Source organism: Varanus komodoensis, unplaced genomic scaffold (genome assembly GCF_004798865.1).
Source record: "Varanus komodoensis strain SLA01 unplaced genomic scaffold, ASM479886v1 scaffold4, whole genome shotgun sequence".
Taxonomy (NCBI): Eukaryota; Metazoa; Chordata; class Lepidosauria; order Squamata; family Varanidae; genus Varanus; species Varanus komodoensis.
The window spans coordinates 52,617,309-52,643,063 of NW_025335941.1; the positions used below are offsets into that span (position 1 = coordinate 52,617,309).

General features: G+C 40.7%; 1 protein-coding gene across 1 annotated transcript; it reads left to right on the forward strand.

Annotated features, from left to right (window-relative positions):
- The first annotated feature begins 1,061 nt into the window (after positions 1-1,061).
- DCUN1D5 (defective in cullin neddylation 1 domain containing 5) lies at positions 1,062-21,484 on the forward strand. Its single transcript, XM_044442304.1, has 8 exons — positions 1,062-1,490; positions 7,612-7,703; positions 10,966-11,036; positions 12,499-12,590; positions 15,064-15,172; positions 15,263-15,367; positions 16,348-16,450; positions 18,626-21,484. The coding sequence occupies exons 1-8, from the start codon at positions 1,414-1,416 to the stop codon at positions 18,679-18,681; spliced, it is 705 nt and encodes a 234-aa protein (XP_044298239.1). The 5' UTR covers positions 1,062-1,413; the 3' UTR covers positions 18,682-21,484.
- Positions 21,485-25,755: the final 4,271 nt, after the last annotated feature.

Sequence of the window (25,755 nt, forward strand, 5' to 3'; positions counted from 1 at the left end):
GTCACCCCGAATCCACATGAAACTATAAATTTGATTGATTTGCCAGAACTTTTTTCCTGAAGCATTGGGCCATTGAACCCATTCTCACAAGTTGTTGTATACCACAGCAAACAGCTGAGTGTAAGCCTGGTAAAAAAAATATGGGTTGGAGATACTTGAGAGCCCTCTTCTAAGGGGATCAGAAGAGCGGCTACCTGGAGGGCATTATCTGTGGTGGCACCCTGGCTACAGAACATGCTCCCCAAGAGAGGGGTGCCTGGCTCCAACACTTTTTATTTTGGCAGCAGGCCAAAACCTTTTAATTTTCCTGATATTTTAAGTGTTAATGTGTTTTAAGATGGGGGTTTATTTGAATTTGTCCTCTGATGCTGTACTTTTATTTCACTGTACTACTGTCCTGAAAGTGAAGGATGGTATATAAAAGCTTAAATAAATAAAACTGAAGAAGTCCTTATGGGTGCTCAACTTCCAGCTCCCGAGATTTTTCTCCTACACCTCCCATAATCCCTCACCATTGGCTCTGCAGGCTAGGGATGATTATTATTGTTGTATTGCATTATATCCCGCCTTTTTTCCTCCTGCGAGGAAACCAAAGCAGGTTACAGAGTCCACCACTCCGTTTTATCCTCATAACAACAGTCCTGTGAGGTAGGTTAGGCTGAGCATGAGCGACGGGCTCAGTGTGGTGCATGGCAGAGTGGGGTCTAAGGACCCGGCTCTCCCAGGGCACTGACCTGGTACTCTGTACCACACTGCCCCGGCTGTCGGAGCCCACTGACGGCCACCGCAAGCCAGCAAGGCTCCATTGAGCGGGGCTGACCTCACGGCAACGCGCTCACGGAAAGGGCTTTCATTATAGGCTCACAAGGCCCGGCTCCGTCCGCCATCGCTCCTGACTACGTCATGACTGCACCCCGCACAGCGCGAGAAGGGCGTGGCCAGCGCGTTCGCCCCACCCCTGTCTGTTAGCTCCGCCCGGGAGGAGACGGGCGAGTGGTCGAGCGCGGCCGAGGCGCGCCACTGTCACTTCCTGTTCCCGCCTCCCTGCGTCAGGGCGGCGCGGCGCGCTCGTCCGCGTCTCCTCGGCGTCTGTTCCTTGCCGGCGCCGCCGCCTCCTCCTCCTCCTCCTCCTCCTCAGCCTCGAAACAGCTCTCCTCACGAGCAGCCTTTCCGAGCTCGTCCCGCCAGGCGCGGTGGACGCCGCGGGGAAAGAAGGGGCCGGAGACGGCGAGGAAGCGGAGCGACGGCGGCTGCCGCGGTAGCAACTTCTTCGCCGCCGCCGCAGCAGCCGCAGAAGAAGGAAGAGGAAGAGGCTTCTTCGCAAGCGGCGGCGGGCCCTCGCCGAACCCGAGAGAGAGGGCCCGGCGGCCCTCACCTCCCCCGCTGCACGCCCTTCGGTGAATCGGGGAGGAGATGCCCGTGAAAAAGAAACGCAAAACTTCGGGGCAGGCGGGGGACGAGTCGGGCCTCAAGAAATGTAAAATCAGCAGGTACCGGATTGCCGGCCGGGCCCAGGATTTAACGTGGGCGAGGAAGGGTGGGAAGCCAGCCAGTCCGCGGCAGAATGAGGGCCCCCTGTCTTGTTCTGTCTTCTCCGCGATGACATTTCCCGTGGAGGCGGAGGGGGATGAAGAGGAAGGCGCTCCCTCCCCTTTTGTGATATCAACGGTGGGCTTTGATTTGCGGCAGGGAGGCACCTTGCTCTCCTCTTCCTACCCACCTGCAATAACACATCGCCTTTTCTGGCATGCGTGCTAGTACAGAGAGTGCCAGATGTTAGCATCATGGCCTCCTCTAACTGAAATGAATTTGCTATAATAGCATCTGCATATAAGGATATTCAAAGGCTTTCGACTTCGTCTCTTTGCTTTATTATGCCTGATCTGGGCAAAATTTAGATAATTTCTTGGGGTACAGTCTTCCTTCCAGAGCTTTTGTGTTCCTCTGTAAAGTGCTGTAATGTGCCGTGATGGTTCTTTGTTGAAGGTGGGCAATTTGTTGGCCTTCCAGACATGTTGGCTTACTGTTTCCATCTCTCATCATTGGCTTTGCTGACTAGGGAAAATAGGAATGGTGGGCCAAAACAGTGTATAATGCTGCAGTAGGCCTTTCAGTTGATGTACCATCTTGCCCTACTGCTCCTCGTAGCCTCCTGTGCCATGGAGGTCAACTAGTCCTGTAAAGTGTGGAGTGGGTTCACTTTCTGTCACCAGTCTGCAGGTCTTAACTCTTAATATTGGGATTTACACCTTATAGAAAGTTGATTTACACAGAGTCAAATTGTTGGTTCATCCAGTTCAAGTATTATCTACCCCAGAATGATGCTCTGCAAATTCCATCTGGCGCCTTCCATCATTGCCAGATAACATGGCCACCATTTAGAAATACTGAGAGATGTAGTAAAAAAAAATATGGCAGGCAACAGTTGAAACTGGCTGTTCTGTACTGAATAGCAGTAGCATACAGTTTTGGACAGGGGTCTTTCTTAGCTCCTACCTAATGATTCTGAAAATGGAAAGTAAGACCCCTGCATTCCAAGCATCTGCTGTATTTCCATTCCCCTTTAATTTTATCTTAGGCCATTTCCAGCTTATTTGTGAAAGGATTGGTCTGGGACTGAGGAGAGTCAGATTCTATTTTTCATTTGGCCATGTAGCTTACTGGGTGTGTTTGGGCCAGTCAGGGTTGTTGTTGCAGGGATACAATGAAGAGGAAGAGTGCACTGTAAGCTGTGCTGGGTTCCTTGCAAGAGGAAGAAAGACAGGGTATAAAAGTAATGAAAAATAATGGTGATGATGTGCCAGTCTATGGAACCAGGATTTGGCAACTATTCTGAAGATGGGGGCTTAAAGAAGATGCTTTCCTTATATCTTTCTTTCCTATACATGTATGCATTATGTACATACATTTATTTATGCCTTGGTAAATGTTACTTTCAAAGTAGTAGAAGTCAGGTCTCTGCCCTGAGGAGCATATTTTCAGTCCTCCTTGACACCATCTCCCTGCAGCAGAGATGCCACTATGCCCCTTCCAAACACAATTTGTTCCCCCATTTTGCTTTAGCTTACCATGTGTGCCAGAAAGTATACCAGCACTTGCCAGTACATCTTTCAAGTATGTACCATTTGACTTTCACCATAGTCCACCTGCTCAGGTTATTCTCCATCTCAGCCATTTTTTTTTCCTGTGCAAGTCAAGATGCAGAGGGAAAACTCTTCGAATTACACTGCAGCATTAATAGTTGCTGAATGTTTTTCTCTTTTATGTCTTAGCTTACTTGTCAACCAAAGGCGCAAATAAGATACCTAGGGTGTAAATTTTGACATGGTCTCTATTGCTATTTATACTAGAGGAAAATAGGTTGCAGTGCCCCTTGACCACGTGTAAGCTTGCATGGTGTCGGGTCAGTGGGAGAAGCAGATATTACTGCTTTTTAAAATACTGCAATTTTAAATTATCCAAAAATAAAACCATTTGTTGGAAAGATCTCAGAATTTTTTCCTGAAAAGTTATTAATTCTGTATAGTGATAAATTTTTACATAATGTTTATTACACCACATTGAGATTCAACTTTCTTATAGATGTTGCTGAACCTACTAGTGTTTCATTTGTTCAAAATAAGGTCCTGTTTAAAATATAAATAGTGACCAAAAGATCCACCAATTGCATATCCACTGCACCTCAAACTTGCCTGAATAGCACATGAAAGCTAAGTACCTGGAGTGTTCTTCCTATCTCCTCTCTAATGCTGTAAATCTGTTCTTCTTACTTAGGAGTAATTACACTGAATGTATTGACCTCCTTTTAAGCAGATTTGCATAGAAGCAAGCTGGCAGAAACTCAGGAATGACATTCTACACATCGAGCTTTTTATTTTAAGACAAGATAGCACGCATTTAACAACGGTTTTCTTAGTTCTCTCCTAAACCCTTCAAGGAAGAAGATTATGCAACCTGTCCAGCTGCCTTCTTTTGCAGTCTGCATATATTTCATGTTTTCTTTGGAAAGCTTTGGTTAGATTGTGTTTAATGCCAGAAAGAACAACAAAGATCCATTCCATTAATGATGGTGGTAGTGCTGTTTCTTATTTATTTCTATACCACCCTCTAGTTGAAGTTCTCTGGGCAGTTTACAAATTTTAGCTGGAATGACTAGGTTCACACAGTACAACAACTTATATTTAAAGTTGAGTTGTGTCTTGAGTTAGGTGTATTGTTTGAATCCAGGCAACTGACAGTTCACAACCCAAGAACAAACCATGGACAGTTTGCATGGATTGTTCCTGGTTAACAAACCATTGCTTGGTAGCACAGCAAACCATTATTTGGTAGTACAACTGCATTCACACAAGACCCCACAATTCAGTGGCAACCTATGCTCAAGCTTGAGCATGGGTTGTCATGTTTTATTACTCTAGCCAGTGAATTCTGAACAAAGCATGCATCTAACAGTAATGCTTATGCAGATTTGCATTGCTAGGATGAACGTTTAATTTTCATGTCTAACAAATTTTGAAAAGTGTGCTTTGTTTCACATGAAGTAAGCTTGAATGAATATGAAGGATAATGGAATTAGATATTGAAACCTATATCAGGAGTTAATATTCCTATGTAGGAATAGCTAAATGTTTACACAGACCAGTATCCACTATTTGAGTAGCAGGTAAACTGCTTTTTAGTGCATTGTTTTAGGACTGTTAAAACTTGCTGCAAGCAGGAAAAAAGCCAAGTTTTACTAAAGGTGAAGCATAAGAGCTGTTGAGCTGGTGTAATACTACTATCCAGGCATTGTAGCTGGAAACAATGGCAAAAATGTTTAGGATCAGGATTCCAGGAAAGATGATGCAATGGAATACAACTGGGATTGCCAAGTTGCAACCCAGAGAACCCTTCTCCCTCCCTCTGTCTCATTATCCCCCACAGCTTATAATGTGGATTCAAGTATGACTTTCTACAGATTTCATTTCCTTCCATTTCTCGAGTTTCCCTTGGGCAATTTTTTCCAAATGGGAAACTGGCAGTGGAATTATAATTGATACCTTACAGCAGTGAGACTTCGTTGATTCATATAGCGCCATCAGTTAAAGGATAGGTCTCTGCCGTGAGTGTCTTGCAATCTAAAATTCAGCACAGGAAAGCAAGGAAATTAAGGCAAGTTGTTTCAGTTGCACATGCTTAGGCTTGGCTACAGGCTGGGTTTTAGATAGTTTGGTTTTCCAGTTTACTCCCTGTCATTCAGTCAACTGTGTACATTTATTTATTTATTTAGAAAATTTCTATGCCACCCCATTTGCCGAAGCCTCGGGGCGGCTCACAAACATATCAATTAAAACATTATACAATAAAAATATAAAACAAGTTAACAATATAAAATAAGTCGCCCTGGCCGAAGAATAAAATAAATGAATAGTATTAACAGTTAAAATGACGTTTGAATAAAAAGATCTTCACCTGGCACCGAAAAACAAATAACGATGGTGCCAGGCGGACCTCTCTGGGGAGCGCATTCCATAGATTGGGCGCCACCGCAGAGAAAGCCCTCCTCCAAGTACCCACTCTCCTAATTTCTTTCACGGAGGGTTCCCGGAGAAGGGCCTCTCCCGCAGATCTCAAGGGGCGGGCGGGCGTATATGGACGTAAGCGGTCCTTCAGGTAGCCAGGACCCAAGCTGTTTAGGGCTTTATAGGTACATCTTTCCTGAAACAATTGAAGTCCTCCACAGTTATCCCTGCATTCAGCTCTTCTGTGCTAGAAACATTGTTTACTGATTTATTTGAAGGGAGAAAATGATAAATCATCATTCTAACTGATTTCACTACAACATCAAATTGTCAAGGACTTTTGAGTAGCAACAATGAAATGCTGGGCAACATGGGCCTGCATTGCAATGTCTTTTTCATGAGGGTTTGAATGTTGAGTATCACTCAGAAATCAGGTTTTCCATTATACTTCTGTTCATATTAAACTGGCAGATGCAAATGTTGTTATTACTTGGCCTCTAACAATTGACTCTTAGCTGTCATTTACAGTTGAAAAAATGTGTGGTCTAACGCTGAAATCCTGTGTTGTGAGACAATAAGTCGTCTAGCGCTTGTTGATATGTTCTTTATGCTGTCATGTTTAGGATGATGTAACTGCAAATTGGCAAAAGGAAAAGGGGACAGCAAAGGTTGAGGGTGGCTGGATTGGGTCACTGGAGAGGTGGATGTGGGCTTGGATGTCCTCCAGGGGATGGTAGAGGACAGGAAGACCTGGAGGAAAGTTGTCCATGGGGTCGCGAAGCACAACTTTGTGACTGAACAACAACAACAAACTCTGCAAACTGCTATGTATTTACCTGATGCCCTATAACCTGCCGTTCAGACGGGCTTTCACTAAGATCACCATTAAGACAACCTAAGTATGATTAAAACAAAGTTTTTAAAGATAGCAGTATAAACTCCACTTTAAATCATTGTGTAACCAATCTTCCACCAAAACAGGGTTTTTTTAATAGCAGAAAAGTCTATAAAAGTAGAGCCATCACCCAAATGACCCTCCTCCAAACTATCAGACTTCATCATATAATACAGGGCTAGATAGGAGGACCTTAACAACCTGTCTCAAAGGTGAGAGAACTTAATGCCCTTAAGTATGCTAGGTCCAGAACAATAGAGGTTTTAAATTCAGACACAGAAAATACTCTGAATATTTCATTGAGATTAGTGTTTACATCTACAAATACTTCTACTACCAGGATACAAGTTCTTTGTTTTAAGACAGATCTTTTTCTTCAGCTGCCTGTGTGTTACTTTGTGTATCATTTGTTGTTCTCTAATAAGCTAGCATTACAGTCTCGGATACAACAACTGGTGGTTATAATAGGCATGCAGATCCCCATTATGCATTGAAAAGCACATCCTTAAGATGCACATCAACATGTATGTTGGTTGTAGCTATTCTGGCTTGCAAATCTCTGCAGTGCAGTGGGCAGATTGCTTGTTTTGATGCTTATATAGGCAACAGCAACAATGTAGTTAGACTTGTTCAGTGGTCTTTCAAAAATATATGTTATCAAGTTCCATTCAACTCACCTTGTGGGGACTTACTTTTTATGTATTCACAAAGGTACATTGCAACACCTTGCAGCATTCATAAGCTTATGTGCCATTCCTACAGCCTTGAAAAATTGATTATCAGAATGAAAGTGAATTAGTGATGTGTTAGATTGCTGGTCAGTTCTTCAAGCTGTTGAATGAGTAAGAATAGAAAGAAAAAATGAAAGTGAGGTGTTCCACCATCTGCGTTCTGGCACATTGAAAGCATAGGTACCTGTATATACTAGTTGTGGGCACTTGAGTGGGAGGGTGCAGTTGTACTCCTATCCTGCTTGCAGGATCCCACAGACAACTAGTTGGCTCCTGAGTGGGCAGAATGCTTGGATGGCTCTGTAGTCTGATCCAGCATGGCTCTTACGTTCTCCTTGTAAAACATGTAACAATTGGTGCATCAAACTCAATACTTAATTGTTTTCATGCCTTTTTAGAAAAATGTGCTTTCTTTTAGCAACTCATTATTGGGAATATATATTGGGAACAGCTTTAACAAAGCTATATTTTATGTCTTTCTAAGCTATTGCAGATCACAAGCTTCTAGTAAAGTGATAAGTGGTGATGAACATTTTTCAAGCAAGAAGTGCCTGGCTTGGTTTTATGAATATGCAGGTATGAAACTAATGCATGCTTACATTTTGGATTTTGTTTCAGTTACTTAGTAATACTTTATTTAGTTATTTATTGCATTTGTATGCCGCCCCATAGCCTGAGGGCTCTCTGGGTGGCTCACATCGCAAAATCATGTTGCAACTGTTTTGTGTCAGTAATAATGTGTGACTTTTTGTGTCTTTTCTCAAGCTATTTTCCTCAAACTAAATCAGTTTGTTAAAACTAAGAGTTATGTTGGAATAGGAAGTGTCCAAACTTCTGAAAAACCAATTTTAGGTTTAGAAAGCCTGGCAAGCAATTACTGAGGGTGTTGTTGCTGAACCCTAGTTCTTTTCCATGTTCCTTCTACCTGCACTTCTTTGGCAGGTGCCCCATGGAGATTAGCAGTTGCCCCTTTTAAACTGCATCACAAGACCATACTGCTGAAATCTTGTTAGGGTGCAAGTATAGCTCAGCTTCTTTTTCTTCTGCCTTAAGCATCAGTTGACCCATATGGCAGAAAAGAGAGAATGCTATGAATATAGTCGAACATGGGAAGAGCACATTGTGTTGGTTTCTGTTCAGTTGCATAAACAGTTGGCTCAGTGCTAACTCTTATTAAAGACTGCACTGCTTCCCTAGATACAAATGACAGTCAGGGTTTTGTTTTGTTTTGTTTTTTCACCAGTAACCCTTAAGGGGAGTGGGATGGGGGAAGATTGCTGTGAAGCTTGCCACTTGAGTGCTCATACTATGGTGTTTAGTACTTTTTCTGAACAAAAGGCCTTAGGCAGTGATGAACTTGATCAATGTGCTGTTACAGTTCATTGTGCCGGCACATTTTACTCAGAGTAGAGCCATGACCTTACACTTTTCCCTCACTGATCCATACAGTGCAATGTCTTGATATTATCAGTAGTTGCAGCTTCTCCATTGTCTTTCCCTGTATGTTATTATTTGTGTTCATGTAGTAGTGAGCAATGTATTTTGCACGAATACATCTGATAAGAATAACTACACTAAACAGAATCATACAGAGTTTCTGTTTTAAGTAAATTTCATCTTAAGATATTTAGATATGTTGCTCATATGGTGTTATTGTACCCTTTCCAGTTAACTTCTGGAAAAGCAAGCTTCTTGAGTATAATCTCTGCTTTGTTTATGTCTTCTTCTATGCATCCCTTGTATAAGTTAAATGTGCACTTTAGAACAGCCCTCCAAAACCTGGTGCATGCTAGATGTTTTGGACTTCAACTTCCATTAGCCCCATCCATCATGGGCAATGGTCAGGAATCCTAGGAGTTGTATTCCATAACATCTAGAAAGCACCAGATTAAGGTGTGCTGCAGTTGAGCCTCAGTTCTTAATTAGTCATGACAATTTGTTTTGTTTACCACTAATAGTCTTTATTTTACCAGCTAAATGAAGGGTGTTGGGTTTTGGAACAAAGTGGGAGTCCATAGACAGCACCAAGTAATTGGAGAGGGGTTCTTGAAAGTTTTGCTTCACTTTTAACTGATCCAGCCAAACTGTCTACCTTCTGAAACAACAATAAGTTGGAGGCATTATAGGAAGGGGAAAAATGAGTGAAATACTGATAGTGTAGTTATCAAATGCATTTAGCTGTTTTTCACTTGTTTGAAGTAATATAGAATTGTTCAGCACTAAAATCACAAGCTAAAGAACAAGAGCAAATTCTAAAAATATATATGAGGCAGCAAGCAGTAAAGCTGCTTCAGAGTATGGAAACAAAGCCTGAATCATGACACTTATATTGGAAGTCTTAAAGTTGTCTTGGGAAAACACCAATTCATACTGAATTCACTCAGAATTGTACTTTAATACATCTTTGTATGCAAGTAAATGAGGACTTGTTTGTGTAATAAGATATGTACTAACTACTTAGCTTATTTTAAATTCCTCTTTACTGGAAGAAGGAGATAATCTAAGGCTGAAATAAAGGCATTGAAGAAGATCCCTGAATTACTGCCTCAGTTTGTCATCTGTTCTTATAAACAATGGCATGATATTCCCTTAGGAGTAGAATGAGTGGAATTCAGATATAGCTCCAAACACATACCAACTTAAGTATATAACTGGAAGCTTACACTAGCCCTTCAAGGGTCTTTGTTTAAGGATAAGAGTCCTGAAGCTGTTATAATTGAAATATCCTAATTATGTCATTAATGATGCAAATTAGTCCTGTGCAGGTTAAGAACATAGGAGAAGCCATGCTGAATCAGATCAAAGGTCCATCTAGTCCAGCATTCAGTACACACACTGACAAACCCACTGCCCACAAGATCACTCAAGCAGGATGGGTGCAAAACCTCCTCCTGCCCAGCTCCTCAGCTGCTGGTGCATGCAAGTCATGCCATCTCTGGTAAAGGAGGCAGCACGTAACCAGCAAGGCTAGTAGCTGCTGATAGCTTCTTCCCTCATGAATTTGTCCAATCTCTTTCAAGCCATCTGGATTGGCAGCCATCACCACTTCCCGTGAAAGTGAATTCCATAGTTTAACTATTCACAATATGAAATACTTGCTTTTATCTGTGTAAAACTTCCCAACAATCAACTTCATAGGATGGCCCTAAGCATCTTTCTTCATACCATTCATTATTTTAAACATCTCTATCATGTCTCCTTTTCCTTGCCTTTTTTTCTTAACTAAACAGTCCCAGCTTTTGCAGCCATTCCCATTGGGGAGCTGCTCCAGTCCCTTACATGTTTTTGTTGCCCTTCTTCATTTGATGGCAGACCAAGCCTTAGGGACCACAGTTGTAGGACAACTGGAAAACAACATGGTTAGTGTCCAGTTTGCTGCAGAAAATTAACTTCTCTTTCCCCCTCAACATGCATTTGTGTGCTCGCTCTTGCGCGTGCGCGCGCGCTCTCTCTCCCCCCCCCCCCCCACACACACACACTCCATTAATCCAGATTTATTTATTTAAACAACTTACATGCTGCCCCCTTCACATAAGCCTCGGGGCGGCTTCCAATCATAAATAAATCAACATATAAATATATGAAATAGTGGAGACATCTTGGCAATTTAAAATCAATAAATAACATTAACAATTAAAATAACATTTGAATAAAAAGGTCTTGGCCTGGCACTGAAAAGCAATTAATGACGGCGTCAGGCAGACCTCTCTGGGGAGCGCGTTCCATAAATTGGGCGCCACCACAGAGAAAGCCCTCCTCCGGGTATGCTGGTTATAAATGAAGAAAGAATTTTTAAACTATCTGTGTGATTCCTTAGCTGGCTTTCTTTGTTTTGAAGGTGACGATGAAGTTGTAGGGCCTGAAGGAATGGAGAAATTCTGTGAGGACATTGGTGTTGAACCAGAAAATGTAAGTTTAGCTACTGAATATTAGTTTAATATCATATGTAAATAGTTAAGGTATATCTATTAGCCTTCCCACATTTCTTGAATTTAATTATGCTTCTCTCTGACCTACCACCCCTAATTCATTTTGTTGGATTGTAGGCTTGAATAATATATGAATACATAATAATGAATAACGTATTGGCTGATCTCCAGAAGCCTTTAAAACCCTATGTTTTTTTAAGACATGTTGGGGTAAAAGGTGACTGTAAAGGAGAATTGGGTGAGAATTTGGGGTGCTTTCTCCTTTCATGTTCCTTCTCAACATATATCCTTACACCATTTTCACATCTAATTTATTGACTATTTCCAAACTTCTTTTTAAAGATCAAAACGAAGTTACACATTCCAGGACCCATAGTTACCATAGTGGACTTGAAATCTGAGTTGCTCCCAAGGGAGCAACCTTGGCATGAATGTTGAAATCTTCCCAAATAAGAAGCTCTGGGTGATCCAGCACCAGTGTGAGATCATACCAGCTCGTTCAGGAAGGGAAACTGTTGAGCAGTGGGCCAGTGTATGGATTCCATGAGTGTGCATTCACCATCTGCAACAGGAGACGCTCAGACTTTGTAAAATGTTGGATGCAGCATGTGGTTGCTGACACAAAATTCCTGCGGTGTGCTTGATCGCCACCTCCCCCATGCACCCAAGCTCTAGTCGTCAGTGGCACAGTCTTAACCTGTCCAGTACAGCTTGGTGAGACATGCTCCCTTCTTTTCCTAATCCAGGTCTCCATGATACCTGGGAGGTTCACATTTTCATCCAGAATTAAATTCTTTCTACCAACAAGGCTAAAAAAGCAGGTGGAGCTAGTTTTCTCCTCCTTCAGGTGGAGGAAACTACCATTGCAGCCACCATCGCCTTTTTAAATTATTTTTCCCCTCAATTCCAGTTGTCACTGTTGTTGCATGTTTATATATATGTTTTATGTAATGTAATTTTCACGTTTTAATCTGTGTAACACACCCAGAGAATGTCAGCTGTTGGGTGGCATAAAACTGTAATAAACAAAATGCCGAATGGCAACCTACCCTCTTTTCTCTGCCCTATCTCCCCCTGCTAAGTCATGCCCAATTCCTCATTCTCCAAACTGCCTCTCAAAGCCCACTGGAACAGCTTTCAGACCACTTCCTGACAGGTTCAAAGAAGCCCGGGTAGTACTAATTTTTTCCACAATCGCTTTCCACGTGCACATATTCCCAGCTTCCTTTGCAGGAAGAGGTGATGTGATGAACCTGCTGCCTAAGGGCAGCAACACATGCGCCAAGAATCTTGAGTATCCCTCCGATCTCTCCTTTCAAGAACAACAGCTGTCTCCTTGTGAGAGTTGAGAAGGAGCATGTGTACTCAAATGTCCCTTTTTCTCCTGTAGTAGCAGTTCCCTGTAAATATGACTTTCTTTCAAATCTCCATTTCTTGTACAGATTGTAATGCTAGTTCTAGCCTGGAAACTGGAGGCTGAAAGCATGGGATTTTTTACAAAGGAAGAATGGTTAAAGGGGATGACTTCGTTACAGTAAGAGCTTTTTATGTTTAAAATCACCTTCATATGTATTTGATAGTGGATAAACTTTTCGAATACTTGATGCAAACCTCTGTCTGTGGTTGCCTATTTCAAACTGGTCTGAGGATAATTGTCATATGACCTCTCGATGTGGCATTCAACTTCTCCTGAAAAGTACAGCACTGTGTCCTTGCATATATGTCATTTGCTAAAGGTTTGCCTGGGATGTGGAGAAAATAGGGAATTTTGTCATTTCTCCGAGAAGCATAGGTTTTGCCCCAGTGCAGTGCTGTCTGTAAAAGCATTGCTTTGCTGCTTTTTCACTAGCTGAAGCTGGTGACCAGGTTTGACCCTTTCAGTATGAAGGTTGGCTGGTACTGCCTTAAAATACTTCCCAGAAAGCTTAGTTGGTATCAAGGCTGCTAGTTTACTGGCTGGGACCAATGCAGGAAGATACTTTATCACGGCTATAACAGCTGCACCTGCTGGCAGCTGCATTCAGTGCAAAGTACAGGTCATTGCCTTTAAAGACCTAAGTGGCTTGTGTCTAGGTATTTGAGCCCACTTGGGCCCTTTGCTCATCACTGGAGGCTACCTACAGATGCCCCACACAGCCACTCCATAGGGGATAGCCACAGAGAAGTATTGAGACATGGCAAATCATACTGAGTGAACTTGAGAAGCTTTCCTTTCCACACTTACCTTCTGTCTCTTAGATGCCAGGTGAGAATTTTTATGTACCCAAGCATTCCAATGTGTGCTGTTTTTTGCATTGTCTTTGTTGCTCTGCTTGAGTTTATGGCTGTCATTCCTGTGCTTTCACTGCTTTGTCTTTATTTTTAAAGGGGATGCTCTCCTGATACTCTTATAATGAAGGGCAGCCTATAAATCTACAATTGGGACCTGCAACATAATGTTGTAGTATATCTTATGGTGTAAAATGAGTATTCCTGATCAGAATGCCTGCCATGCCAATTTCTGGTTTGCTTTAAGTTCTTAGAAACCCAAACAATACAATTTACTCTCCCTCCGCAATTGATTTCATTTTTTTCTGTGTCAGCTGACACTTCGCATTCTGTAGTTTCCTATATCCATTAAGCGTGCCCAGACCTTGTTGGGAGTAGTCCCCTTCTGATGTGTTTTTTAAGATTTGTTATTATCCCTCTCAAAACTTGAAGGATCTCTCAGATATGCTAATGCCACCCCTTGTTTTTCTGTAGCCTTATTTAGCCCCTAGTCTCATTCCTGAGCAGCCAACCTGATGCCCACAAACAGGGCATGGAGGGAATGTCGCTCTCCAGAAACAGAGCAGCTGACCTACAGCCATCTTTCCTTTAGCTTAGGGCTGCACAACTTTTTCAGATCCAAGGGTCCATTTGGGTGTCTGCTGGGGTGCATGCAAACATACACAGACACATTCACATGCGACTCTCCTACGGCATGTGTCTCTCCCTCCCTCCCTCCCACACATCCCACCCCACCCCACCTCGTCAGATCCAGCACCAAGAGTGTTTCAGAAGGCTGATACCTGCTTTGATCAGATAAAAGTAACATTCCTTACAGAAACCCCAAGAAGCCTGGGTCCTAATCCTGCTCCCTCTAATCCTCTTTCTTGCAGAAGAAATGTTTTAAAAAATCAGAATATAAAAGGAAAGAATGCTCTAGGAACTATTTCTGTGTTTCCTGCCAGGGAAGCTCTGTTCCTAGAACATCATAGGAAGTAGGCAGGATCCTTGAAGTCCTATGTCTGAAGGCACTATGAATGAGGTGTCTATGGCAGAAATCATAGAGCCCATTCCTAGAGTGTATTTTCCCCTCTTTTTCTTGGGTGGGCCGGCCGTACACTTTTTTCAGCCTTGCTCTAGGTAGTTTATCATGGAGAATGGTACTTTACCATTCTCCCCAGTGCAGCCCTTGGTAGAGATTTATGTTCATTCCAACAACTGTAAACATAAACATGTGCATTTTGAGAGGAAAAGTTGTGAGCCCATTCAAGATGCACATTTTTCAGAAAGAATGCATTCTCCCACTTTAATGGGAAAATGTACTTTTTGGGTGTGCTTTAAAAAAATATATCTTTTCCATTGAAAATTACATTTTTTCCCATTTGAGGGAAAAGATTGTGTTTAAGAACATAACTGGTATGAGGTATTCTTCAAGGAGGAATTCAGGTAACCTTGACAAGCTATGCATCACATATTTGCCATCCATTATTCCAGAGTAGTTAGAATAGAGATCTTCCTGGAAAGGAAGAGGAAGCAAAGCCCCTGTAGCTGCTGCTGGCTGGTGATTCTGATCTTGCTGAATTTCATTTTGGCATGGCTGTATTCCTGCTAAAGAGGAAATGCAGCCTCCTTGCAATCTTGTGGTCCTTGTTCCCACTATTTGTATCTACTTGTTTTATACAAGAATATAAACTCAAAAAGTAGCATAACCTTTATATTCCAAATATGTTTGACATGTAACTTTTTCTCTCTTATTTAAGATGTGACTGCACAGAAAAGCTGCAGAGTAAATTTGATTTTTTGCGCTCGCAACTGAATGACATTTCAACATTTAAGAATATCTACAGATATGCATTCGATTTTGCAAGGGTAAGTGCATTTCTCTTTAGAAAAAAATTGACTTGAAGGAACTGTTGTCTGTATTCTGAATTATGCTTTTTTCTTAAAAAATCTCTTTAGGACAAAGACCAGAGAAGTCTTGATATTGACACTGCAAAATCTATGTTAGCTCTTCTTCTTGGGAGAACATGGCCACTGTTTTCAGTATTTTACCAATACTTGGAGGTATGTCCCCATTAAAAGGAAAAATGTATTACAAAGCAATCCTACAGTCCTTAAGGGAATGTTGGAACTCCCTTCAAAAGCCTTAGACAACCTTGTTCCTTAAAGTTGTAGAATTCAGACCTCCCACATATACACACCCTCTTGCAGCTGCCGTGGAAAGAACTACATCGACTGCTTTCCAGGGCTGCAATGGCAACTTCAGATGGCCCTAGAAGTCAGGAGCGGGGTTCCAATGGGAAAGGGGAGGCTGTGTATCCCCTGACCTCTCCTGTCTGGCAGCACAGCTACTCTAGGTGAACGTGGAGGCCCATCAAGAGGTGGGAGAATGTAAAGGAAGGCGGAAAGGCAAAAATGGTCTCTGTTGTCCCTGTCAGCAGCCTGTCAGATTCTCCGAAGCTGTGAGATCAGATGCTTCAATCTAGCTTGTGGTCAGACCATAGCATTATGACCTTAGATATTTAGATCTGTCTTGTGATTGCATCCAGAAAAACTGTTACTAAAACCAACTATTAGTCCTGACTTTAAATGAGAAACAACTGTGGACTTTCCTGACAGCACAACTAGGTGGGTCTCATGAGTAGATTTGGCATCCTTTTCCTGCATTACTGGGTTAAATAGACTTTCACCTTTTGTACAGTGGCAAGCTTATTTACTCCAAGAAGTTCTTTCAGAATCTACAAGAAAGCGGAAACCCCATATTTGTTGTAGTTTTCTGGTAAAAGAAAAGGAAAAGATGGTATTTTCTTTTCCATACTATCTATGCCTTTTCCAATGCTCACATGTCTGCCTTTGCTTCAGTGCTGTTCCTGTTACCTTGTCCAGAACAGCATTTAGCTCTAATAATCAAGCTGGCTTCCTCTTCAAACATTTCCAGGCTGCTATATTCTCTTGCCTTTAGAGAGAGGAAAAGAACCCTGACTGTATCCATATACATCATTCTGAGGAGGTGGTCTGAGTCTCTATCTCTTATTTTTCTGTAGCAGTCAAAATACAGAGTAATTAACAAAGATCAGTGGTACAATGTGCTAGAATTCAGCCGAACTGTCCATGCAGATCTTAGCAACTATGATGAAGATGGGGCATGTGAGTATTCTCATTTTTTTAACTTTACTCATTAAACTATTTTTTCATTTTCAGTTAAAAACATCAGTCTTGAGACTACATCAAGGATGCATCAAAAGCAAAAGAGTGGGATAGGAGGCTTGGATAAAAGGCTTAGTGGTAAAGAAGAAACATAACAAAGTTACAGTTGAACATCATTTTTCATTCAGTAGAGCTGGGGTGGGCAATAAGCAGGCCAAAACATTTAGAGGGGTGCACCAAAGCCAGTGGTGAGTGATCGTGCAAGTTGTAGGCCAAAGCATCTGGAGGGACAGAAATGGCTCACCCCTGCATTACAGCGATATAGTCCAGGGCTCTCAACAGTGCTGTCTGGCAAAAGTTCTGTATAGGCTGTCCAGATTTGTAAATGTGTATCCATACAGTTTTCACTATAAGGCACATTGATTTTTATTTTTTAAACTGTAGGTACCATTTTTCAGAGTCTGAAAAAACAATGGAATTTATTCTTATGTTTTTAAAAATAAATGCAATCTGAGTTGGCTCATTATAATCTGATTTTGGAGATGTTTAAAATTTTGTGGTGGTGGTAATAATTTCTGTAGTTGTGTAGGATACACATTTTATTGTCCCTGATTCCATTATTTCTGTATGAACTAGATAATGATATTTTCAGGAATCACATGAATAAGCAGAGAGGAACTTTTTTTTCTTCGTGCTGTGCCCAAGCTACACTGTCTTGTCCAGAATCTGTCATTGGCCCTTCCTTATTGACCTTTCATCCTGATGTTTCTAGAAAGAGTTTTGATTTAAAAATCTGGCCATACCCTTGCAGATAGGGCTTTTACTAGCATTTGTAACAGGGGACTACTATTCCACATTGGCTTTTGTCAGTTTTGGTTTTTATTGTAATTTGTGGTTCATTTGTGTGAATCCTTTTGACCTTATATAAGAAAAGATGGGCTATAAATATTAAAGTTTAAATATATAAATATTAAAGTCAACTTCTTTTAATGCTCTGCAACTCAGAAAATTATTAAAAGCTATCACAGATATACTAGTGTAAGGATTCGACCAAACAGTGCCAGTTATGATACAAGAATGTTTAATTACACAAATGTCAGCTGGAAGGAACAGATTTAATTTCTCTTCTGGAAGGCTAGTGATAAAGCTCTTGCCAACTTTCCTATCTTTGGTCTGTCATATGCAGTAGCAGGAATGAGCAGTCTTATCACTCCAGCCCTCCTGCACAGAAGGACTGAAATAATCTGTTTCTGTGAGCCTTAAAAATGTGCATCCCAATAGGGCCAAAAGCCACATAAACATGTGTACAATTGTAGTCTTAAGCTAATGTTACTCTGATATTTCATTTTGCTTCTCCAACACAGCATAATAGCTGCTTGGCTTGCTCCATATCTCCACATTTTTCTTCCATCCCAAAATGGTTGAAGTTGAACCAGTGACTTAATTCAGTTGAATCTTAAGCAGCTTCACTTATATCTTCAGTTTCATAAAGTTCTGCAGGACAAAGCAATAAGTGGAAATGTGTCCTTTCTAGGGGTATTCCTTAAAAAACAACATGAAATGTTTGCATGTCAGCATTGCTTGCTGTCTTAGAATGCTTTGGGCAATGGGGTCCTAATACTGATGCTGCCAGTTAAAGCCTTTGTAACCAGTACACATTAATGGTTGTCATGATCTTGAGTCTCCATGAAGTGGGATATGTGACACCTTGCCTGTGATGTCACACTAGGCTTCATAGATGGGTCATCTCTCTCTCAGGCCCAGTGCAAATACAGGAGTAAGCCCTGGTGGGGAGTGTTGGGCAGAAACTTTTTCTTGTAGCATTCTCCTCAGAAAGCAGAAGATTCACTGTTCTAGAATTCTTTCGAAGAAGTCTGTAATCCCCTGTCCTTTTCCTAGCTCAGAGGAAGGGTGGAGCACCTTGCAAACATTAGGGGAAAAATGCACTGTCCAGCAGAAGCCCGGGAAATGCATTTGTGGAGCCCTGTATATTGGCAAAGGTTAAACGCACAAGAAGGGGGTCGAGTAATCCCTGCCCTATATCTCAAAAGTAGTGGAAGCATTTGTAAAAGAAGGACTCTCTCTCTTGCTCTCGCTCTCATCTTTTGTAGTTGCTGAAAAGTTTGAGGTTGCCTGAAATACTGTGGTTTGAAATTGCTATTATTCCATTTCCAGGGCCTGTTCTTCTTGATGAATTTGTGGAATGGCAAAAGGTTCGCCAAGCATCATAGCAAGAGCAGCTCTGAAGAAAATGCTGGATCTTGTGGTGCCCACACCTACAAAAACTGAGTCAAAACCAAGGGTTGCATTCACATGAACTTAGCCATTTTTTCCTTTTATTTTTAAAGGGAGCATTGTTACACATGAAATGGGCATTGAACCACATCTCTTCTGAGACTGAAAATTGGAGAGTTTTGTCTTGAGTTTCTATCATTTCAGAACAATAAAGATTCAGATTTGTAACAGTCTTAAATGTGAAGGATATCCCTTGAATAGGACTGTGGTTTCTATATTCAAAAACAAAATATGAGTGTTTATGAATCTTGGAGATGTGTTAAAGTTGTAGGACTAGTATATGAATCTGGTATGGTAGTTTGGATGGAATGATTGTCTTTAGGAAGAACGATTAAAGTTGAGCTTTGGCTGGTTGCTAATACTCACCTTCATTGCAGTTTCTTACGGAACAATGGCCTTAAAATTACTTTTCCTACAATTGCCATTCAACATTTTCCATCTTTAATGGAACATTAATAGTCTGCTTTTGAACTTTAAGGTAAAAAAAGTTCAAAATAGACAATCTTGATGAAACAACTGTAGGCTTTTGACTTATTCAATTGTGTTTTTGCTTGTAAACTGACCTAAATATTAAAAAAGAGAAACCTAGGAAAAGATAGATCTTGTAATGTGCACTGGACTGAGAGCATTGAGTATGATCCTTTTTCTTCATCTCTGACTGTGGAGAGCGATGGGGCAGTGGTTATTACTTGATTCCAGGTCTCTTCATGTCAACATGGAGCCAACAGTTATGCTAATTTGACGAGTACATTGCCATTTCACGTGAACACATGAACATGTGAAGCTCGAGTTGTATGTGTTGACTTGCATGGAAGATCAGTGCAGAATTCTGAAGTGTTCAGCTATCTCCTTATTTTACTGCTTTTGTAAGTGCTATACTTTCTGAGGTTACCAGAGCTGAGCAGGGCTGCCAAGGTTTGGACATTTTGGAGGGCATTCATTCAAGTCGTTATAAGTCGGAGATTATTTGATGGCACATAACAGCTATACTTTCTTATGCACAATCTTAGCCAAACATGGGCCTGATTGCTAACATATACCAAAAAAATGGCAATGAGTAGAAGTGTGGATGAAAGTTCAGGAAATAACACTGCTGCTCAGTATCCTTTTTTGAAAAACAGCAACCTCCTCCAATGTGGTGCTCTCCAGATGTTTTTGGGCTACAGCTTCTAGCATTCCTGATGATTAGCCACACTGTCCTTCTGGACATACCAATTTGGTAAAGGCTGTTTTTCAACCCAGCCATCCTATTGACTAATCTGGGTCAATTTTGTGATGTGATATCTCCATAGCTTACCAAGCCAGGTAAGACATGGTAGTATTTGTCTCAGGAAAATGAGAAATTATTTATGCACAGTGTAGCCACATTTGGGAAAGATAACCCCTTTCCTCCACAAAGTGGTTTGAATATTTTTGTGGGGGAGTGTTATTCCTTTTAATCCTTAAGTATGTTTTGTATTAAATAGAAAAGGGCTATTTCATTTCTACCAGCTGTATGTGTGACCAAGTTGGTCACTGAATTCCCTTTGGGTCCTCACCTTTGCTCTCCTCTGTCTTTCTGCACAAGGAAAGGCAATTTAGGGTGTTGTGAAGACAGCACTACACAATACTGCTCTTGATCAATTGTGTTGATGTGTGTGTCCCATTACAGTTTAGCAAGCTTTAAGAGGCTTTGTGCTTGGCTTCATCAGAACATATTTGATCCACTAGCTTATCTGTACAGACAGAACGCTACTAACATTTTGCTGTCATACCACTCTCTTTAAAACCACTCCAAAACTGTAGTCTTAAGTATATTTGACCTGGGAGTAAGTTCCATTAAACTTGTTGGTAAAATAAGCAGAGTTTGTCACTCAGAGGAACACTGCTACCCAGAACAGAGTGAATATTTCAGGATCTCCAGAATGCTGTTGATTTGCGAGGCATATATGATTTTCAGGAAGGCTGGGAAAAAAGTCTTTATCCAGATGAGTATGAAATGCTAAAGTGATCCTTCATGTTTTCAGGAATTCTATTGGCTGCATGGATTTTTTTAATCTTCAGACCCAAATAATTGGTATAAATCTTGCTGGAATTTCCCAGGAAAGGCTGTGATTAGGATGGCATCCTTTCCAGAATGAAACAATGCTGCCTTTATTGTCCCCTGTCAGAGCTGGCACTGGGTTGACTTTTGGTGTTGTATTTTTCCTAGCTGAGCTCTTGTACATTCTGAAACTCAGATATAAATGGAAGGAACCTGCTTGAAATTGTATCTACTGATGGAACTAATGGGTGGGGATGTATTCTCTCCCTGCTCTTTTTTTTTTTTTTTTTTTTTGCCATGGTGCATCTGCAGCAGCATGTTCCTGTCTTAAGATTGCAATGATAGGCACAAACACTTGGGAATAAGCTGCAAAGAAACTGTGACAAACTTCTGAGTAGACATGTGTACTCAGTCTTGACCACTGAGTCATCATACTTGCTATACTTTAGAAAATCTTCTAACCTTTTTGAGACTCAGATGAAAAATCAGGAAAATCAGCTATGTTTATACTGTAAATGAAACCATCTTTTAATTCCCTAGGAATTCTGTTTTTTAAACAACTTTGTCCAAAAGAGCTGGAATTAACATGGTAAATGTTGTGGCCACCAATGCCAACGTCTTAATGTGAAGGTATCCAATTGCTGTGTATGACTTGTATCTCTGAGGTTTTATCACTATTCTTCCAATAAAACCATATTTCAGGGATTTAGAACCTATTTTTTGTCAGTGGTTTTTAAAGTCCTGGCGTATCAGCCGAAAAAGAATGAAGACACTAGGGTTATATGTTAAGATCCATTTCTTCAAGAAAGCCATTGTTGAGGAAACCTACTTATGTACTGCTCTTTTTATCAGCCTATGCAATTGTTTTGTGTCTCAGTTTCTGCTTGTATTCTGTTACCTCACATCACAATCCCTTTTCTGTGAAGTATTTTTAAAAGTTCATTTCACTAGACCTATATTGAGTTTATGAACTATAGTGCAAACAACTTTTGCAAACTTTTAAAGTTTCTGGAAAGTAATTTGGAATGATGGGACAATAGTTCATAGGAAATTACACAACTGAAGACCAGAATTAAAACATTTAAAAAATGAAAAAAAGGGAAGCTTATAAAGGCAGTGAGAGGGAAACTACAGTTATCAGACCCCAGTAAAGTCCAATAAAAACTGTCAAAGGTAGAACCTCTTAAAATGTTTCTCAGAACATTTCAGGACCTATCATCAGAGCTTTTTAACCTTGAAAACAACCTGATAAAGGGTCATACAAGTGAGTGATGAGAAATAGCAAGCATTGTGTGAACACTAGAAATGGGTGAAGAGCTAGCTGCCAGTAAAGTTTTTTTCCAGCAATCAAAAGGTCAGATCATAGGTACAAGCAGGCAGAGCAGCCTGAAGTGAACAGGAAGTGAATCCATTTTTAATAGAAGGAACAGATATTTCCTATGAGTTTTTACATGTTTTGCATGAGTTTTATATATTCAGTCCACCCATTAACAAACAGTTCTCTGGGCAGATTGCATAGTAAAAGAACAAAAATGACACAATAAAAATGATCAGCCTAGACAAGAGACTGAAAAGTGCAAAACAGTACAACCTCTAGTTTGCTCTCCCCACTGCCAAGAAAGTTTAATTTCTTAACAAAGCAGGTTAGATATAATTTAACTTTTGTGGCTTCCCACCATGGATGTGTGTTTAAAGGAAAATTTTAAGTTGGGCAATGTTCTGCTGTAACTCAAGATCATATGCATAGGGGGGGAAACAGTTTGCATTGGAAAGAATTTGATGCCTTGGAGATCTATGTTTATTACATCTCTAGTACCTGGTAAAACTGAAGAGTTAGCCCCGCTTTTATTTTGCTATACTACACCACAAGTATTTGATCTGAAATATGGTAAGGAGAAACACTAAAGCAAGCATAGTGATTTAAATGTTGCACTGTGTAAAAAAAATCAGAATACTTGAAAACAAATGAAGACAATACCATATGCTTCAGGTGCCATCCAATATGCCTTCCCATAAACCTCTGAAAAGGCGTCCTGCAGAGGGCAGAAGGAGCACTGAAGCAAGGATTGTCTCCATGCTTCCCTCATCCTCAGGCATCCTCAGACCTCAAAGCCTTACTGCTCCCTTTCACCTGCAATTGCACACATGACTTCAGAGCGGCAGCTGCACAGAAAGCCATGCCAGCTGCAAGCACAGACAGCAGCTCAGAAGTCATAGCCCTAGTTCCCACCCTGCAGTACTTTTGCAAAGTGGGTGCTGCGGCTCTGAATTTTCTCATACCAATTTAGGCAGAATGTAGCAATGTTTAAGGATAAATTTAAGGGTCTTAAAATTTTCAGTACTTTTTATTAATTTTTGCAACCCAAAGAACTGTGTATGATATGATGGCAACTCAAGTTAAATAGTCTCCCAGTAAGATTGTTAGAGCACTGTCAGTTTCTTTGCCTCTATTGCAAACACTTCATTCCCACGTTTCAGTAACCTGCCTCCTTTTTCAGGTCATGCTAAAAAAGCATTACCTGAGATTGCATTTGCAATTGGCATGCATGCACTTTTTACTAATGAAGTTATGAAAAGGGAAAAGATCTGCAGAAAAGTGCCATACTAGGAAAGAAGTTACATGACTGGTTCCCCATGTATATGCCAGTTTCCAAAACCCATGTCCATGTAGGCAGTTGAGACTGGAAACCAGGAGTGGAGTAGGCTTAAATGAGCCAACACTTTTCACGTATCTCCCCTCTGTGTAACTATTGCTGAGATCTAAACTACAACTTCTGTACTATGACTTCCCACACACACAAGTACAACACACTGAAATATTAATAGACTGCCCAGAGAACCACTGGGTGCTATAGAAATAAATCATAATTTATTCATTTTCAGATGCCATTTTAATTGTTGATATTTATTTTTATGGCCAGGACGTCTCCAATTATATTGTTTTATACTGTTATTATTTATTGTTGTGAGCCACCCCAAGGCTTCGGCTAATGGAGCAGCATAGAAGCTTTCTAAATAAATAAATAATTTTATAAGCATAAAAATGTAATCAACCATGGTAATGATGGTGCCAAGGGGAATAATACTCCATGACGATGTTAAAAATTAGTGGACCTGTCAATGAACTACTGAGATATTTGTTCCAAGAACCTGAAAAAGTGTTTCAGCTCCCTGAAAGAACTATCTTCATTAGGCTCAAATGCCTCCTGTGTTTTATCTTTGAGAAGTTACTTTTGGTACAGTTTACAGATGGTAACACATCAGTAAATTCAATAACATATTGTTTAATTATCTTACAAAATTTAAAATAGATTGTGCTTATTTGCTTAACTTTCTGCAACATACAGGTAAGACCTTTAAATTTTAACACACAGACATTTCAACTAGTGTGACACTGGTAGATTCTATGGGGCTATTTGTTTCCTAATGAACATTGCAACACAGCCTAACATACAAATGACCCTCTTTTTATCAACAATGTTATAACCAAACATCCTGAACAATTATATAATAACAAAATACTACAACCCGTTGCACCAAAGACTCTGGCAACAGCACCAGTACAAGTAAAACTGGCTGTAAAGCTGCAAAGTTCAAAGTCCTTCTGAATCCAACTCAAACGAAGAGATCCAAAGTGTCCTCTTCAACTGTCTGAACACAGAGGAGGCAGCTGCATGTGCAGAATCCTCAGAACCCTGGAATAAAATGCCAATTCAGTTGCATATACATGGATTTATTATGTGGATTTAGGAATGTTGCCTAAACCAAGTCACCAAGGGCCTTTGTGGCAACAGCAGCTCCTGCATCTTCAGCTTTCCTGTTCTTGAGTCAAATTTCTTACAGTCTCGCTCTTTCTTAGATCCATTCCTTTGGGCCGGACCAATATTCCACAGGGGTTACACTAGCAAACTTAATTGGCAAATGTTCAACTGGTTGATTAATAGTTGACACAGACTTTCTCAGTTTAAACTATGGCACCATCTAAAAGACAAAGAATGCAATTCAGTGAAACGTCTATAGCGTGAGCAGATGCTTGCTAGAAACCTTTTGGTCAAACATGTTAACTTGCACAACTACAGGCTTGATGGGCTATGATGTACATCATGTCCACCTTTGTTTTTACCATACGTTTTAATTAAAATCTGATTTACCTGGCTATGATGCATTGACTACCATAGCCAGGAAACCTCTGGTTTGTTGAAAAATCGCCGTAAGTTTGTGGGTTTCACTGAAGCACTCAGCACTTCTCTCAGTGGTCTCTGCTCCATTCTACACAATTATCTCTGTACTACCATGAAATGAGCATCACTTCAGAGTTGCTTTTCAGTAATTAGTCAGAAGCTTTTATTCCCACCAAATTCATTTTGCTTTATTTATTTCTAGTTTAAGGCTGTCAGCCATCAGATACTTTGGCATCAGAATCTTTATTGGGGATTTGGGACCAGAGAGTTCTTTTAAAAAATCTATGACCATGAAGCCTGAACAGACAGACCCTGATTTTTCCTGTTCCAAAATCTGTCAAGCATGCCAAAAACTCCCATCACCCTGCCTATAATTGGCTAACAATTCACCCCTAACATAAAGTTTCAGGTTTAAAAGTAGCCCTTAAAAAGAAGAACTTTGATGAGGGAGGCATGGCCTCTTGAGTGTATTAAAAAGTCCTGGAAAGACTAATGTCACTCTGAAAACAATTGTTTAGCTGCTCGATACCTGTAGTTGGAAAAACAAAAAGGCATTTTAAGCATATGGCAACCTGCTGCCACTAGAGGTCTCCTAATACCTTGAGATATTTGAAAAGGGTATCTTTATTCTGCTATCAAGCAGATGCCAAAATACTTTCCTTTTTCTCTGAACTTAAGCTAAAAAGGAGTAAGAACTGAATTATCATGTCAATGTGGCCTAATATGATCATGATTACTTTAGGAGGCATGAAATGTATTTCACACCTTTTAGAAAAATATTTCTATTGGGAGAAAGGAACCCAAAT

What these genes read in the sequence shown, in the direction of transcription:
- DCUN1D5 (XM_044442304.1), top strand. Translation starts at nt 1,414, where the DNA reads ATGCCCGTGAAAAAGAAACGCAAAACTTCGGGGCAGGCGGGGGACGAG. An exon ending in TTGGTTTTATGAATATGCAG is followed by an intron (nt 7,704 to 10,965) that starts GTATGAAACTAA and finishes TTTGTTTTGAAG; the next exon opens with GTGACGATGAAGTTGTAGGG. An exon ending in CTATGATGAAGATGGGGCAT is followed by an intron (nt 16,451 to 18,625) that starts GTGAGTATTCTC and finishes TTCCATTTCCAG; the next exon opens with GGCCTGTTCTTCTTGATGAA.